The sequence below is a fragment of the Chiloscyllium plagiosum genome, unplaced genomic scaffold, assembly GCF_037043375.1.
Source record: "Chiloscyllium plagiosum isolate Xiang-an unplaced genomic scaffold, Cpla_swu_hap1 HiC_scaffold_12, whole genome shotgun sequence".
In the NCBI taxonomy this organism is placed as follows: domain Eukaryota; kingdom Metazoa; phylum Chordata; class Chondrichthyes; order Orectolobiformes; family Hemiscylliidae; genus Chiloscyllium; species Chiloscyllium plagiosum.
The window spans coordinates 25,586,166-25,603,789 of record NW_028270150.1 but is presented as its reverse complement, the minus strand read 5'-3'; the positions used below and the strand labels follow the sequence as shown (position 1 = coordinate 25,603,789).

At 41.5% G+C, this 17,624-nt stretch overlaps 1 protein-coding gene across 2 annotated transcripts; it reads left to right on the top strand.

The window, feature by feature from the left end:
- The first annotated feature begins 5,578 nt into the window (after positions 1-5,578).
- On the top strand, positions 5,579-10,573 carry ripply3 (ripply transcriptional repressor 3). Of its 2 annotated transcripts, none has more exons than XM_043701228.2 (4): positions 5,579-5,785; positions 6,162-6,228; positions 9,612-9,670; positions 9,878-10,573. In XM_043701228.2, the coding sequence occupies exons 1-4, from the start codon at positions 5,685-5,687 to the stop codon at positions 10,083-10,085; spliced, it is 435 nt and encodes a 144-aa protein (XP_043557163.2). In that variant the 5' UTR covers positions 5,579-5,684; the 3' UTR covers positions 10,086-10,573. The 2 variants fall into 2 exon arrangements, with proteins under 2 accessions (XP_043557163.2, XP_043557164.2); XM_043701229.2 differs by lacking the exon at positions 5,579-5,785 and adding an exon at positions 9,009-9,173.
- The last annotated feature ends 7,051 nt before the right edge of the window (positions 10,574-17,624 follow it).

The following is a 17,624-nucleotide window of genomic DNA, read 5'->3' as shown; positions in this document are numbered from 1 at the left end:
GATGGACTCAGGGTTCAAACTATGGGCAGCGAGAGGAGTTTCTAGTTTGGGAGACTTGTTTGAGGGGAGGTTATGATGTCTTTTGAGCAACTGAGCCACAAATACGGGTTGCCCAGCAGAGATCTTTTCCATTTTTTTCAGGGTAGGGATTTCATCCAGAAGAAGACTGCACTTCTCACTAAACCCTATAGGCCCGAAACAGAGAGGTTGTTGCTATGTTCCACAAGCACCCTTTCAGTTAGTGCCCTCCATCACCTGCTGGGTAGCAGGGCCTGGCAGGATATTAACCGGTTATGTGAGGTCTGGGAGCAAGACCTAGGAGTGGAGATCTCTTCTGAAACATGGGAGAACATATGTGAGAATACTCGAAAGATCTCAATCTGTAATAGGACATGTGCTATGCAGTTAAAAGTTCTGCACAGGGCTCATCTGGCACCAGATCGTCCGGCGATGTTTAAAAAAGGGGCATCTTCAGTGTGCCCCAAGTGTAAAATAAGTGTAGGTACTCTTACCCATTGCTTCTGGACATGCCACAGGCTCCATGTTTATTGGAGCACCGTGGCAAGAGAGATAGGGAGGGTATTGAGGACTGAAGTCAAAGTAGAACTGATAACTGTCCTCTTAGGCCTACCGAATTTACCATCTTTAGACGGGCATGGGAATAAACTATTTAATATTCTTGCATACTGTGCACGGAAGAATATTCTGATGAATTGGGTGTCTGAGAACCCGACAGGCTTGCTGCGATGGCAGAAATTAGTTATGGAGCACATTCCTTTGGACTTTTTTACAAACATAGTGCACCACACAACAGACCATTTTTTTAAGGCATGGCAGCCCTACTTGAGTTATTTGGATATAGATTTGTCAGTTATCTTAACTAGGGCATTTGTTTAACCAGGATGGTTAGATTTGTCAAGCCCTGAGCCCTGGAGGGGGTCTCCTGAGTTAATATCGGTATGTATACAATGCTCCCGTATCTTTGTTTGGGAGCTTTGCGCCAAACATAGCTGTTCTGTATTTTGTGGGTTTTTTTTAGCTTTTCTTTCTTTTTTTTGGTGTTGCTTTGCACCGTTAGGGTTTGTTTTGTATTATAGGGTGGATTAGTAGTTAGATAGTAGTTGTACTGTAACTTGTGTGTTTTTTTCTTTTTATTATACTGATATTTGTTATTGATTGTATTTTTCAATATTTTATATGTTTGTAAAGTTTTAAAAATTTGCTAATAAATATGTTTACAATAAAAAGATTTTCTTTGAGAATAGCAGGTGCAAGTTTAGACATGACATTACAATGGATTTTAATCTACAAATAAACATTGCAATCCTATTATATAAGATTAAGCAGCTACTGGACAGGGGAGGTTCTTATTGGTGACATCTAATACCTCTGAATTTACAAATTAAGAATGTAAAGTACTATTATAATTATGAAATACAAACCTATTCTTTAAAAAGATGAGTAATTTATGAGTAGTTTTTATACTCTTTAGGGCAAGACATGTTTGGATAAGGAAATGGGTATTTTCCCATTTCAGGGATGCAGTGTCAGCATCTTGCAGTTTTAGGTCAGGTCCTACACAGCAGGTAGCTAAAGAGTAAATATATCTTTACTCTGTCCTCACAAAGCATCTAGTTTGATTGCAGACACACGTTCTATATTGCACCAGTAGGATACTTCCCCTAGCCTACACGCTTTTTAAGTGTCATCACCAATTTTGCGCCCAGGGTCCCTTGAAATGAGGCATGAGATTTTGATTTAAAAGCACAAAATGCCAGACATTCTTCTAATGAAAGGTCACCAACCTAACTCTGTTTCTCTCTCCATGGATACTTTCTGACCTGCTGATTGTTTCCAGCATTTCTCTCTCTTTTTGTTCAGATTTCCATCATCTGTGTTGATTTTACATCAGGTTTTGATTGTTTGAAAGAATTTCACAAAGGCTACAGGTAGTAGCGAGAGAGGACATTCATCCTGTCAGTCGGAATTGAGCTTACACTCAAGTCCCAAAGTTGAAAGGGAATATGTATTAAGCTCATAAACCATCAAAGGTCCTGGTATCCTAATTTGTAAAAGGTTTAGAAGACATTGATCTCAGCATATAATATCAATAACTTGCATTTATATAACACCTATAAAGTAGTGAAATGTCAAAATGTGCTTCGTGGAAGAATTACTGGACACGTTACTAGATTACAGGGTAATCACTGGACTTTCTGGCTGAGAAGTAGAGACAATACTACCGTACGCAACCAGAGGATCTAAGTCTAAGTAAGTCATTATTGACATTGGAGATTGATGTATTATTCAAAGTTTACCTAATTTTCGCCTATTCCTCCCCAACCATGCCACCTCCAGAGGGGACAATTTGGAGGAAGTCACGGAGATGCAAGAAACCAGTGAAATAGGGGAAACAGAGTAATTAAAGAGAGATTAGGAAAAGTACAAGGAAGGGGAATTTCAACGAAATTAGGTTCTTGTCAATTCACAAGGAATTGCCTGGGAGAGTGGTGGAGTGATGGAGGCTCCAATGGAGGATTCAAAAGAGAGCTGGATATGTATTTGAAAGTGATTAATTTAGAGGGTTATGGAAGTGGGCCTGGAGAAGAACTGGAATTAGCTGGGTAGCTCTTTTGGGAGGTGGTATAGACACAATGGGATGAATGGCCTCCTTCTGTACTGTTAAATTCTATGATTCTATTAATATATTGGAAAGGTAATCGAAGTGGGGAATAGCAATTGCATGATGTGAAACTTCAGCCTGAATTTTAGTTCCAGGACACAATGCCAACACCAACCTGAGCTTTGACTGGGAATCCAAATGTGTCTATGGCAGGTCCCTCTGGGAGTTTTTCAAGGAGACAGTGACTGGAGCCTGGTCCAGTTTAGGACAATGGCAGAGTCTGTAGCTTTGAGATCCAAAGAAAGTACCGAATGATCTATGCACTCGACAGCCCTTTTTGTGACAGATACAAAATATACATTAGCCAAAGCCATCATTCCAGAAGGGGACCTTGTGTCCTTGAGTATGATCCTCGCAAGTCAATGCAATCACATTGAACTGCTTTGCCAGATGCACCACTACTCACCCAAAACCCCTAGTCAACCTCTAACCCAGTGTTGCACCTCCAAGCTACCACTAAGACATGCGACCGCTAACAAATTCTTTACTAATCGTAACCTTCTGCAATCATTAATACCCTGATATCCTTGATTAGTAAGAAAATCAAGCATTATGGGGAGAAGGCAGGAGAATGAGGTTATAGAGTCATACAATGTGGAAACAGACCTTTCTGTCCAACTCATCAATGCTGACCAGACATCCCAATCTGAACTAGTCCTATTTGCCAGCCTGTGGCCCATATCCCTCTAAACCCCACCTATTCACACACCCATCTAGATGCCTTTTAAATGTTATAATTACATCTGACTCCAACAATTGGGTAACTCCCCGGGATCTTAAGTGATCTAACCTTACTAACCAGTCTACCATGCGGAATCTTGTCAAACGCTTTGCTGAAGTCCATACACACAATGTATACTACTTTGCTTTCATTAATCTTCTTTATCATTTCTTCAAAAATCTCAATCAAGTTAGTGAGACATGATTTCACACAAAGCCATGTTGATGATCTCTAATCATTCCTTGCCTTTCCAAATGCGTGTAAATGTTAGAATTCCCACCAACAACTTATGCACCACTGACATCAGACTCACTAGTTTATATTCCCTGGCTTTTTCTTACAGCCTTCCTTAAGGAATGCCAGTACATGAGCCAACCTCCAGTCTTTCGGCACCTTACCCGTGGCTGGCGATGGGTTGAGAAATGTATCAGCCATGATCAAATAGCAGAGCAGACTCAATGGGCAGAATCGACTAATTCTACTCCAAATCCTATGATCTTATACCTGCTAATTATAAGCTACCTTTACAGATTAGATTACATTACAGTTTGGAAACAGGCCCTTCGGCCCAACAAGTCCACACCGACCCACCGAAGCGCAACCCACCCATACCCCTACATTTACATTTTACCCCTTACCTAACACTACGGGCAATTTAGTATGGCCAATTCACCTGACCTGCACATCTTTAGACTGTGGGAGGAAACCGGAGCACCCGGAGGAAACCCACGCAGACACGGGGAGAACATGCAAACTCCACACAGTCAGTCGCCTGAGGCGGGAATTGAACCCGGGTCTTTGGCGCTGTGAGGCAGCAGTGCTAACCACTGTGCCACCGTGCCTTCTTGCCTATGCTCCTCCTAACCCTATACTAACCCCTAACCCTGTACTCAACCATTTGTAACTCTAACCCCTCCCCCGCTAACACCAATCCCTTGCTACCCCTGTGACTTCCCGTGCCATCTGAGACAGCTGCCACCATTCCCCCTCCCTGAGAGGGGGTGGGAAACAGCTGGCAGTGATCCTTTGAGAAATTGTTGACACACACTAAATAGTGTCTGGATGCTGCCTGAACTGCTGTGCTTTTCCAGCACCACTAATCCAGACACTAAATATATCTGTCTAGCATCAATATCAGATGTAGTGCACCAGTCCTTGTCCTCAGGCATATCTCATTCACAAAATACTTGTTTTCATTTTGAACCGATATAACGATAAGATGTTATAGTTAAATGTTGGACCCGAACTGTCCACTTGATAGTGCTCAGATACATGATCAGATGCATGACCATTTTCACTGTACTCGTATTACAAGAATTTAGGGCAGCTCAGTGATTAACACTGCTGCCTCACAGCGCCAGGGACCCTGGGCTCGATTCTCGCCTCGGGCGACTGTCTGCGTGGAGTTTGCATATTCTCCCTGTGAATGCGTGGGTTTCCTCCCACAATCCAAAGATGTGCAGGTCAGATGAATTGGCTATGCTAAATTGTCCATAGCGTTACATGCATTAGTCAGGGGCAAATAGAGGGTCTGGCTGGGTTACTCTGAGGGTTGGTGTGGACTTGTTCGGCTGGAGGGCCTGTTTCCATACTGTAGGGAATCTAATCTAACTCAGAAAGACTGAGATAGAATAGCTAACACATTTACAGAGACAGAGCTGAACACATTCTGGATGAAGGGCTTATGCCCGAGAGTCTATTCTTCTGCTTCTCGGATGCTGTCTGACTAGCTGTGCTTTTCCAGCACCACACTCTCAACTCTGAACACAGAAGCAGACAATATTTAGTGGGCTGGTGTACCTTGCTGCGGGTGGGAGGGAATGAGCAGAAATCTCCAAATCCAAGTTGAAGACTGGGGGGGGGGGGGGGGGGGAGGAGTCCAAAAGCAAAACTATTACATTTTGAAGGAGATTCGCTGTACTGGTTATGAATATATCAGGAGTGAACATGATTTTTGAAGACCAATTTGTTGCAAGAAGGTGCTTCCGATTAAATGTGTAGACTTGTCTGTAAAGTTGAAAATGTAGAAAACAAATTTGCCTTAGAAACGCCGGCTTCAGCAAAGAGCCTCAGATATGAACAGCTCCCGGCCAAATTGTCAGCGTTCCTTCAGAGATGCAGCCGTGAGCCAAACGGAAGCACACGCCCTCCTCCCCCTCGACCCCTCGGGGCGGGTGAGTGTTTGTCCTGTAGAAGGAGCTCAGAGATAAAGGCCTGTAGGCTGGAGGAGGAGATGTCACTTGTCGCCGGGACTCTGTGGCTGGCTGAAGTCACTCCAGAATGGACAATGCCCTTTACTGTGTCCGGGCCAAAGTGAGATTGGCCTGTCAGTGCTGCAGGGGACGCCAAGCAGAAACACGGAATCCAGAGCAAGCTCACAAGTAAGCGGGCGAGTTGTAACTTCTACTGAAACATTCCCATTTAAACAAGAGTTTAAACCTGTTAGATTAAAGCGAAGCGTTTGAATTCCGGCGTCACAATGTAACGTTTACTAGTTTAAATAAACTGGTCAGTTCCGAAAGATGAAAACAAATTAAAGATTATTTTAGGAGCTTTTAACTTCGAGTACCATGTGGTCGAGTATTGCAATTTTAAGTCGCCTCGGAATCTGTTTTTACAGAATTGTCCCTGTTCAATGTTGCCACATAAAAGTTGCTTGAAATTGTGTTTTCCTTTCCCGGGATGCATTTTTTTTTCTTTAATCAGCACCGCCCCGTTAATATTGTCGGTTGTATCGCTTTGCTTATGTGTGTACAGTTCCTCGGCGTGGTGGAGACCCTGGATGATGACAGCTCGAGACGCGGAAAAGCAGAGGCCGAGTTCGGTAAGAAAGAGGTTCTCTTTCCGCACCTGTAATCGCTGTGAAATTGTACCTTAAACCGAGCTGGGATTTCGGATGAAATCAGATTTCACAGGAGGTTCCCACAGCTCATACTGAGATAAAGTCTAGAACAAAATAAAAAAAAATGTTGTTGCAAAACACACCACCTCTGTCATTATCAGAGAAAAGAGCGTTTCGTCATAAACTGCAAAATATATTTTTACACTTTCAAATACCCATTAATCCGTTGTGCATATCCAACATGCTTAAACACGTTTTATATCTTATTGCGTTATATACACCCACAACTTTCCGTTTGCCTATGCGCTACTTATATAGACCATTTTCTGTCTGCATTTCCATTTTATGTATAAGCAACACTTTCTGTTTACACTGCGGCCTTTCAGCGTTTTCGGTTAGTATTTCCACAATCTAAATCCAGTATTCTCTGTATCTCCAGTCTGCATATCAATTAGTAATCGTTTGTATTTCTAAACGTATCTAAACTTTTCTATGTTTCAAAGTGATTGAATGTTTTGGGAAGGTTATGCAGTTGTAGGTGGATGGTCAAATAACCCCAGATAAAATGTCTCAGGAAAGGATGCTCAGTAATGTTGAAATTTAGCCGCAGATCTGAGAATAGATAAATAATTAGCTGCATCCGCATATGCAGAGGATAATGGCATTGAGGGTTACAATCAATAAGAGAGAACGGGGAATAGCATGGGTTCTTTCGAACTTTGCCATTTGTCACCATTATTCAGAAAGATACTAGGGGAATGATTCACAAGTTTGGAATAATATACTGGGGGGGGGGGGATTAGGATCGAGACACAGTGAGGGAATTGACCGGCTGGTAGTATATGTCTTTTCAAACAGACAGGCATGGCATTATGTAAATGAGCAAAGGATATCCCAAGCAGGTTTAGACCATGCAGGATAACATACTGAAGCTGGCTGAGCAGTGGAAGAAACTGAGGTTATGGCTCATGAATTATCGCAGACCCATGTCGGGAAACTGTTGCCAAAGATGGAAATAGAGCGCTAGGATGTACTGCCAGGACCATTAGGTTCAAAGTCGGAGTAGCAACCTCCCCTCTCGAGTCCTCTAACGAACGGTATCCAGTTCTGGCCCTTGTGGATGATACCAGAAAATGTTCAGAGGCAATTTATAGTAAACGTTTAAAAGGACTTTAGTCTTGAGACATACGAAATAGGTGCAGGAATAGACCGTACGACCATTAGAGCCTGCTCCGCTATTCAATAGGATTATCTCTGATCTTCAGTTTCAATTCAATTTACCCACTTGTGACAATATCCCCACTCCCCCCCCCCTCCCCCCAAACACCAACATTATGACTCTTTATAACTTGAAAGGCCAGCGCTTAATCAATTTCAGCCTTAAATAATCACCTCAGCTCCTGAGACTGTGTCTTCTAAATTCTCCAGCCAGGGGCCTGAGGTTTTTTACTTTTGAACAAATATAAACTTGGGAGGGACGGATCAAATTGAAATCTCAATTTGGTCCAGGGATTCGATTCTGTTGTGTGAGGAGTCCTTTTTTAAGCTATGCAGATAGTGGAGGAGTGTCCCGTGTATTTGGTATTAAAGCATAGAGTTAGATTAGATACGTGCAAAGGATTATTTAAAAGTCACTGATCGCTGCAATGGCTCCTCAGTATATGTGGACTGACTGCAGCTATTCGGAAAAGGCTGGTCAAAACTTCAGGCTTTGGAAGGAAATGGGTTGATAAAGATTCCAGTACTAAATCAGTGTGGTCTTCAGGAATTTGTCTGATTGCCTTCGCAGGCTAGGGAGGAATTTCACAACATATTTTCCCCCTGATTTAGCCACGGATGTTTCTTGTCTTTTTTCATTTCCCAGGAGAATACATGGTTTCATTTTTTAGGGAATGTGGTATATAGAGTATGGTGTGTATAGATGGCATCATGTCCAAATGGGAGAGCGGCTTTACTCCTACCCCTTCGCATATTTACAAACTGAGGTAGCCAGTAATTAGATCTATTTCTATTGTGCAGATCCAGCATTTAGTTATTTTCACGTCCTTGTCAATCAAAATAAACGCCTTTATAGAACATAAAAAATACAGCGCAGTACAGGCCCTTTGGCCCTCGATGTTGCGCCGATCCAAACCCACCTAACCTATACTAGCCCACTATCCTCCATATGCCTATCCAATGCCCGTTTAAATGCCCATAATGAGGGAGAGTCCACCACTGCTCCTGGCAGGGCATTCCATGAACTCACGACTCGCTGAGTAAAGAATCTACCCCTAACATTTGTCCTATACCTACCACCCCTTAATTTAAAGCTATGCCCCCTCGTAATAGCTGACTCCATACGTGGAAAAAGGTTCTCATGGTCAACCCTATCTAAACCCCTTTGATTCGTACAGCACCTCCACGGATAGATTCCTAGAGGGAGACCGCTTGTAACTTAGATCTATGCACTTCTATCCATTATTAGGTGAGGAATAACTCAACCAGTTACAATAGATGCTGGATGTATTTCAGTTCCCTCCCACTCACATTCACAGTCAATGGAGAAAACAAGCTGTCCCCTAGTTTAAGGGGAGCATTTCCTCCAATATTTACGTTTTAATTGTTAAATATCAATTACATTGTTTCAGATTCCGATTCAGTTTAAGGTTTGAGCAGACATTTATAAGGAAAAAACGTCGGTACAAAAATGACCATAACCTGTGCATTCAGGGATGCTGTCTGCTGGTTTAAACACATAAATGGATTTGCTTTATTTCAAGGACCATCTCAATGAAACAACTATATTACACCACTAACCGGCTAAAAGGTTTCATGATTCTTCATAAAAAACAATGGGTGAAAGACCGAGACCATTAATAAAGATGAACGAGGGCATGTGCCTGAGTTGGTTTGGGCTGAGATGCGAAATGAGAATTATTTTGAAGGTAAAAGCAGCTTGGTCAAATGAGTCATAACGGTTTGTTAATGGTTTAGAGGTAAGGTTCCACAGTATGAAGTACTGCAAATAGCACTGTAGTGACGTGATGCACATTGAACCGAAAAGGAGGCATAAGGTCATAGAGAAAGAAGAAACAAAACACTGACCAATTTGAAACAGTTGTTATCCGTTATTTAGTCAGTCCACATTAGCACGATCCCGGTCTTAAACCGCAGAGCTGGAATTTCGATTGTTTGGAATCACGGTACATTATACAGTACATCAATTAGGCATGCATTTCAGCCACATACAGATTTACCCACGGGCTGGGTCTGGTTTTGCGGAGTGAGTGCTTATGATAACGTGCAATCAGACAGAAGTTCGCGAATACCGATGAGTTCCAAAGCTCATAACCCATAATTTGATTTTTTTTTACTCTATACAGCGTGGTTGTGAGAGTCCCTCTGAAACCAGGCGACCCTTGGGATTTAAACACCCAGTCAGGTGGGTAAGGACTAGATCATTCTTGTTTCTACTGTCAAGCTCTGCCTGTAATCTTCATTATTTTTTTTAAAAAATCCCTTACTGCAGTTCAAGCCCACCAAGGCATATAGCTGTATTTTATCAGTTCGATGTAAAACGGTGAAGCTTGTTAAAGTCGCTTTAACTGGAAGTCCTGGCCGTATTGTTAACACATGGCTTTCTTTCTAGACTGTACCTACCCAGATCCAAAGCTGAACATTATCTACACCATATGGGCGAGAAGGTTCTAGCCAGCTTCCCTGTGCAGGCAACAATTCATTTCTACAACGACGATTCTGATACAGAGGAAGAAGAGGAGGAGGACGACGAGCTCATGTCCTGTGGCTCAGAATCAGAAAATACCGCGGAAACAGCGCGGTTGTTTTGGAAACAGTGAAAAGAGACAGAGGAGGAGATGAATCAGCTTCAAAGCGGAAAAATCTAGCCTTCAGAAAGGTGATACGACCACAACAAAACTAAAGGCCAACTCCCTGCTTTCATTTGTAACTAACTCAGTTAGGTATTTGTATACCACAGCAATCCAATGACACGTTTGCACTGTGGTGTGTGTGTGTGTGTGTATGTATCTGAATATATTTTATACGATTTATTTTATTACTTTAAGAACTTTAACATATGAACTTTTCACATAGGGATAGAATTTAATCCAGAGTACCTCGCAAGCAGGGACTTTCTAAATCAAAGTATTATATGACACCAGTCTTAAAATAACTTGTTAGCTGGTACTGTATAACATTATATGTGTATATCAGTGCCTGTAGGTGGTGCAATGACACACACAATCCTTTTACAGCAAGGGTCTGGGTTTGAATCTTGCATAGACAACAGAATCTCTGGAAATTTACAATAAAATTATAGCATTGGTACAGAGTGTTTTCACTTCACAGATATTGTTTCTACAGCATCTCCAGTTCGAAGTGCACCCTGAATTCAGAAGTAAGACACAACCTAAGTCCAAAGTAAAAGTTCTTCTGGAGGGTTCGACCCTTTTTTCTTACTTCTGTTCACACAATAGCACACCAGAAAGGAAGAGAAAACAGATTTTAAAAACAGCTGGAAATATGACTAAAAAAAAGGTAGCATCCATTGATATTAGAGAAAAAAAATACAGAACTTGCTGGAGAAACTCAATAGTTCTAGTAACATTGTGGAAAAGGAAACAGAATTAATGTTTTACATCTGATATGAATTTTTCAGAACTGCTATTAGCATTATTAACCAATTCCATGCAATCCGATATTGTTAAGAAATGAAGTCAAATTCCTCTGCACCCAGTGTGTATCCAAAGTTGCCAAGTAACAGGAATCAAATGCAAAACAGCTCTTTCTTCATTATTCTAGTGCACCTTACAGCCTCTAGCACCTCTGTGATATTTCTATAATTTATAGGATCTGTCAGTGTGACATCTCGCATGATACAAGGTACTTATGTGGAGTTTATGAAATTTGCAAAGCAACCTTGTAGATCTGTCAGCTTATTTTAAAGCCAGACAAAATACAACTGATTTGTCCCTAGAATTCAAATCTAGATAGAGTCAGAGTGATAGAGATGTACAGCATGGAAACAGACCCTTCAGTCCAACCTGTCCATGCTGACCAGATATCCCAACTCAATCTATTCCCACCCGCCTGCACCCGGCCCATATCCCTCAAAACCCTTCCTATTCATATATCCATCCAGATGCCTTTTAAATGTTGCAATTGCACTAGCCTCCACCACTTCCTCTGGAAGCTCATTCCATACACATACCACCCTCTGAGTGAAAAAGTTGCCCCTTAGGTCTCTTTTATATCTTTTCTCTCTAGTTCTGGATTCCCCCATCCCAGGGAAAAGACTTTGTCTATTTATCCTATCCATGCCCCTTCTGATTTTGTAAGCCTCTATAAGGTCACCCCTCAGCCCCCGATGCTCCAGGGAAAACAGCCCCAGCCTATTCAGCCTCTCCCTGTAGCTCAGATCCTCCAACCCTGGCAACATAGAACATAGAACAATACAGCACAGAACAGGCCCTTCGGCCCACGATGTTGTGCCGAACATTTGTCCTAGCTTAAGCACCCATCCATGTACCTATCCAATTGCCGCTTAAAGGTCACCAAAGATTCTGATTCTACCCAGAGAGTGGTGGGGGCATGGAATGCGCTGCCTGTGGGAGTGGTAAAGAACCCACCCCTGACGTCTCCCTTATACCTTCCACCCTTCACCTTAAATTTATGTCCCCTTGTAACACTCTGTTGCACCCGGGGAAAAAGTTTCTGACAATCTACTCTATCTATTCCTCTGATCATCTTATAAACCTCTATCAAGTCACCCCTCATCCTTCGCCGTTCCAACGAGAAAAGGCCTAGCACTCTCAACCTATCCTCGTACGACCTGTTCTCCGTTCCAGGCAACATCCTGGTAAATCTTCTCTGCACCCTCTCCAAAGCTTCCATATCTTTCCTAAAGTGAGGCAACCAGAACTGCACACAGTACTCCAAATGTGGCCTAACCAAAGTCCTGTACAGTTGCAACATCACTTTACGACTCTTGAATTCAATCCCTCTGCTAATGAACGCTAATACACCATAGGCCTTCTTACAAGCTCTATCCACCTGAGTGGCAACTTTCAAAGATCTATGAACATAGACCCCAAGATCCCTCTGTTCCTCCACCTCACTAAGAACCCTACCATTTACCCTGTATTCCGCATTCTTATTTGTCTTTCCAAAATGGACAACCTCACACTTGGCAGGGTTGAACTCCATCTGCCACTCCTCAGCCCAGCTCTGCATCATATCTAAGTCTCTTTGCAGCCGACAACAGCCCTCCTCACTATCCACAAATCCACCAATCTTCGTATCATCTGCAAATTTACCGACCCACCCTTTGACTCCCTCATCCATGTCATTAATAAAAATTACAAACAGCAGAGGACCCAGAACTGATCCCTGCGGAACTCCACTTGTAACTGGGCTCCAGGCTGAATATTTACCATCTACCACCACTCTCTGACTTCGACCAGTTAGCCAGTTTTCTATCCAATTGGCCAAATTTCCCTCTATCCCATGCCTCCTGACTTTCCGCATAAGCCTACCATGGGGAACCTTATCAAATGCCTTACTAAAATCCATGTATACTACATCCACTGCTCTACCCTCATCCACATGCTTGGTCACCTCCTCAAAGAATTCAATAAGACTTGTAAGGCAAGACCTACCCTTCACAAATCCGTGCTGGCTGTCCCTAATCAAGCAGTGTCTTTCCAGATACTCATAAATCCTATCCCTCATTACCCTTTCCATTACTTTGCCTACCACCGAAGTAAGACTAACTGGCCTGTAATTCCCGGGGTTATCCCTATTCCCTTTTTTGAACAGGGGCACAACATTCGCCACTCTCCAGTCCCCTGGTACCACATCTTTGTAAATCTTTTCTGAACCCTTTCAAGTTTCACAACATCTTTCCAATAGGAAGGAGACCAGATTTGCATGCAATATTCCAACAGTTCCCTGGCTAGTCCTTACCACCTTTCTCAAATAGTGGCACCATGTTAGCCAACCTCCAGTCTTCCGGCACTATCAATGATATAAATATTTCAGTGAGAGGCCCAGCAATCACTTCCCTAGCTTCCCACTGAGTTACCAGAGATGAAAACAGTGTGCTAACTAGCCATGGTACCATTCCCTGAAGCTTTGTGCCAAACTCAGCTTAAAATACTTATAGTAAGTAATTATGGACTTTTTAAAAAATTCCTTCATGGGATGTGGGAATTACTGGCTATTGCCCATCCCTAATTTTTCATCAGGTGATTTACACTGAACTGCTATGGGTCTGAAGCCACATGGAGGCCAAACCAGGATAAGGTGGCAGATTTCCTTCTCTGAAGGACATCAGTGAACCAGATGGAGTTTTACAACAATCAAAAGTGGTTACATGGTTGTCAGATATTTTTGTTGGTTTCAAATTTTACCATTCATTATAGCTGGATTCAAACCCATGTCTGTAGAACATTATTACCAGTTGTGACATTACCACAATGCTTCTACCTCCCCCTTCACAGAGAACTAAACTTAAACCAAAAAGATTGTGCAACTATACAAATATCTAAGTTAATGATTTATTTTCTGTCTGCTCTCCTGAAGGTTTCAATTCCACAGGTGCATTTAGCACCTAAATACTTCATCTACTGAATATGGTAGTTTTGCAAGCATTGGTCTATACAGTAACAAAAGTAAGGCACCTGACTATGCAGAGAATCTCAATCGGGCCTTTGCTATCCTCAATGCACCCACCTCCACACTGCCGCTCCAGACACAAACTTTCCAGAAAGAGTACTTGTTGGGGAAAAAGGAGACAGAACCATTGTTCCTGAAAGAATATTCTACTTTTAGATGCATTTAAACTGACCCCTACTTTCTGAAGAGTTCTGAGCATCATATGGTCCAGATTATCAGTGCTGAGGTAAGAATGCTAACTGAAAGAAAAAGCAAATAAAAATGATTGAAACCTCATGACTTTACTTTGAGTCAAACTGCCTTAAATATTGATATAAATTTTAATATAATCATAGAATACCTAAAATGTGGACCCATCAAGTCCACATCAACCCTCTGAAGAGCATCCTACCCAGACCTACCCTCCCCCACCCCATCCCTGTAACCCTGCATTCCTCATGGCTAATTCACCTAATCTGCACATCCCTAGACACTATGGGCAAATTACCATGGCCAAATCCACCTAACCTGCACAGCTTTGGACTGTGGGAGGAAATCCATGTCTATACAGGGGGAATGTGTAGATTTGCTCGCTGAGCTGTAGGTTTGATATCCAGACGTTTCATTACCTGGCTAGGTAATATCATCAGTGGCGACCTCCAAGTGAAGCGAAGCTGTTGTCTCCTGCTTTCTAATTATATGTTTGTCCTGATGTCATTTCCTGTTTGTTAGTTCCTGAACAGGAAATGACATCAGGACAAACATACAAATAGAAAGCAGGAGACAACAGCTTCGCTTCACTTGGAGGTTGCCACTGATGATGTTACCTTGCCAGGTAATGAAACGTCTGGATAGCAAACTTACAGCTCAGCGAGCAAACCTACACCCTAAACCACAAACATTGCAGGGAGAATGTCTGTGTAGAGTTTGTACAGTCACCCACAGGGGGAATGAAATCCGAGTCCCCGAAGCTAAGAGGCAGCACGATAACGACTGAGCCACCAGGCTGTTATGGTGGATGGAATATAATGTTGGGAAATATTAATTAGGAGAACAATAGTTTTTAGATGGTGGCAGACTAGGAAATATTAGTAGTCGGAGTGATCAGGATGATGTTGTATACACTAACAAATAAAATTAACACAGGAAGTATAGCAAGCAGTTAAGAAAACAAATAGATCATAGAACATTACAGCGCAGTACAGGCCCTTTGGCCTTGATGTTGCACCAACCCCTGTGGAACCAATCTGAAGTCCATCTATCCTATACTATTCCATTTTCATCCATATGTTTATGCATAAAATGCTAAATAGTGTGCTATAATAAATAATATACTCCCTTTGCAATTTAGGTGAGTGTAAGAAGAATGAAGATTTATTGCAAATGTTTTTTTGTTGCTGAGACCACACTTACATCATGTGCATATTTTGGCTTCAAAATCTATCTGCTTTCTTTGAAGGAGTGCAACAAGTATTGATTAGACTGATTCTTGGAATGAAGAGAAACTGAGTAGATTTGGCTGTCTTCCCTAGATGTCAGAAGAATGGGAATGTGATCTTATCGAAACAAATAAAATTCTTAAAGTGCTTGGCAAAGTGGACTCTAGGAGACTGTTTCCCCAGAGTTAGTTATATTTTTGATTGACAGGTTCAGTCAAGGATTTAGTTAGGAATAATGAGGAGGTGCAATATAAACTATAAGGTTCAATTCTAAATGGAATGCAGGAGCAGAGAAACCGGGGGGTATACATACATAAACCCACACATAAAAGTGAAATTAAGGCCACACCAGGTCAACCATGATCTTATTTATCAGGAGAGCAGGCTCAACGGACTCAGTGGCCCGCTGCTTCAATCTTTTATGTTTCTATCAGAGGAATCTAAAACCAGGAGTCACAGTTTTAGGATAAGGAGTTGGCCATTTAGGAAGTTTTGTATTCAAAGGGTTGTCCTTGGAAATCTCTAATGAGAACAGTTGAACACATTCAAATTAGAGACTGACTTTTTTGTGTACTAACAGTATCAAAGGATATTGATATAGCACAAGAACATGTTGCAGAGTTGTAAGTCCACTTGCTTTGAATGGTAGAGCAGTTAGAGGGGCCAAATACCTACTTCCACTCCTACTGCTTTGGTTCTTACATGATTGCTGGCTGTAATGGATGGTGGGCATTTAGGCTTAATAAAAAAAGTTTCTCAGAAGTTGATTTTTAATTTTTTTTGGGGGGGGTGAGTAAAGGAGTGAAGTCATGTATTTCATAATAACTTCTTTTGAAAATGTCAAGCTACATATCACATATAATTATTGTGAAATTTGAGGAGATAGTGATAAATTTCAAGAGAATATAGGCATGTAGTCGGGTAGAGGAGTGCCTATATTATGGATGAAATGTGAAGTGATATAGTTTGTTAGGAATAATGGAGAGATACAATATAACCTAAAAGAGACAATCTAAGGGATTGCCAGTGCAGAGGAACATTGGCTTATATGCACAAAAGTCATTACAGGTACTAGGAAATGGTTAAAAGGACATTTAGCTTCTGTTTTGAGCTTTATTCCATTATCTGCTCTGTTATTGCTATCACATGCAATATTACTTATTTCAAGCATACTTATACTGGGTTACCATGAAGGTCTCACCTTCTCAACCTTTCTCCTTGCCTGAGGTATAGTGACCCTTAGGTTAAACCACTATCAGTCACCTCTCTCTAATAAGCGAGCAGCCCTGTGGTCCTTTGGGAGTAGGACTTTAACTTTAGACTTAATTTGTGTTTTTACATTTCGATGTCACAAATGTTTGAATCAACCAACTTTCACACATATTTCAGATTACTTTTATTTGCTTTCAGAACCTATGCTTATTAATCTTGAGAGATCCTTACTAGTATTGATACAGAACTTTACCCAGGGCTGATGGACACTCCCTACATATGATTGTAAGAGCATCGCAGAAGGTGTAGTGTATCTTTTGGTGTAGATTTTCTTCCTGTCCTCAAGTTACAGACATGAGGAAGTTATGATGCAATGGGTATAGCTGCCTTTCTGAGCATGATAAATGACTTCAAGGTTCATGAAATGCCACTGACATCTAACTATTGATGTATGCTAAAGGAACCTGGCCAGAGGTCTAAGTCACATTATCAGTGAGCATTCACAATCCTTTGTCTAAATAAACAAAGACATATTCTTAACATAAATGAGCCAGTACACTATAGTAAGAGTTTATTGTTATGTTCCATACATCCAGTAAATGAAATGCTATGACAATGTGAAATCTCCCACCTTCATGACATGAAAATTTTTTATACAAGTTGGAAATATCAAAATTATGTAGGTGCAACATGAGAGAGATATAGTTTTCTGTGCAGTGCAGCCTTTAGTGGCATTGTGACATATTCTTCCTAACTATCAACAACATAAAACAACACCCTGAGGCACTTGGCTGTAGATGAATCAAATATAAATAGACAAAGGGCCAAAGAAGAGGATATTAGCAATGTTAACTAATAGTTCAGATGAGTGATAGCTTTGTTAAATAGCGGTGTTAGTCAGCAACACTCCTGCCTATGAATCAAAGTTATGCATTTAGGTCTCACTCCAAACATTGGAACACAAAATTCAGACTAATACTTCAGTGCATTACTGAGCAAGTGCTACATGGTTAGAAGAGACATTAAACACGGCCTCCAACTGCCTAATTGGATGTTTGTAAAAGGCCTGAT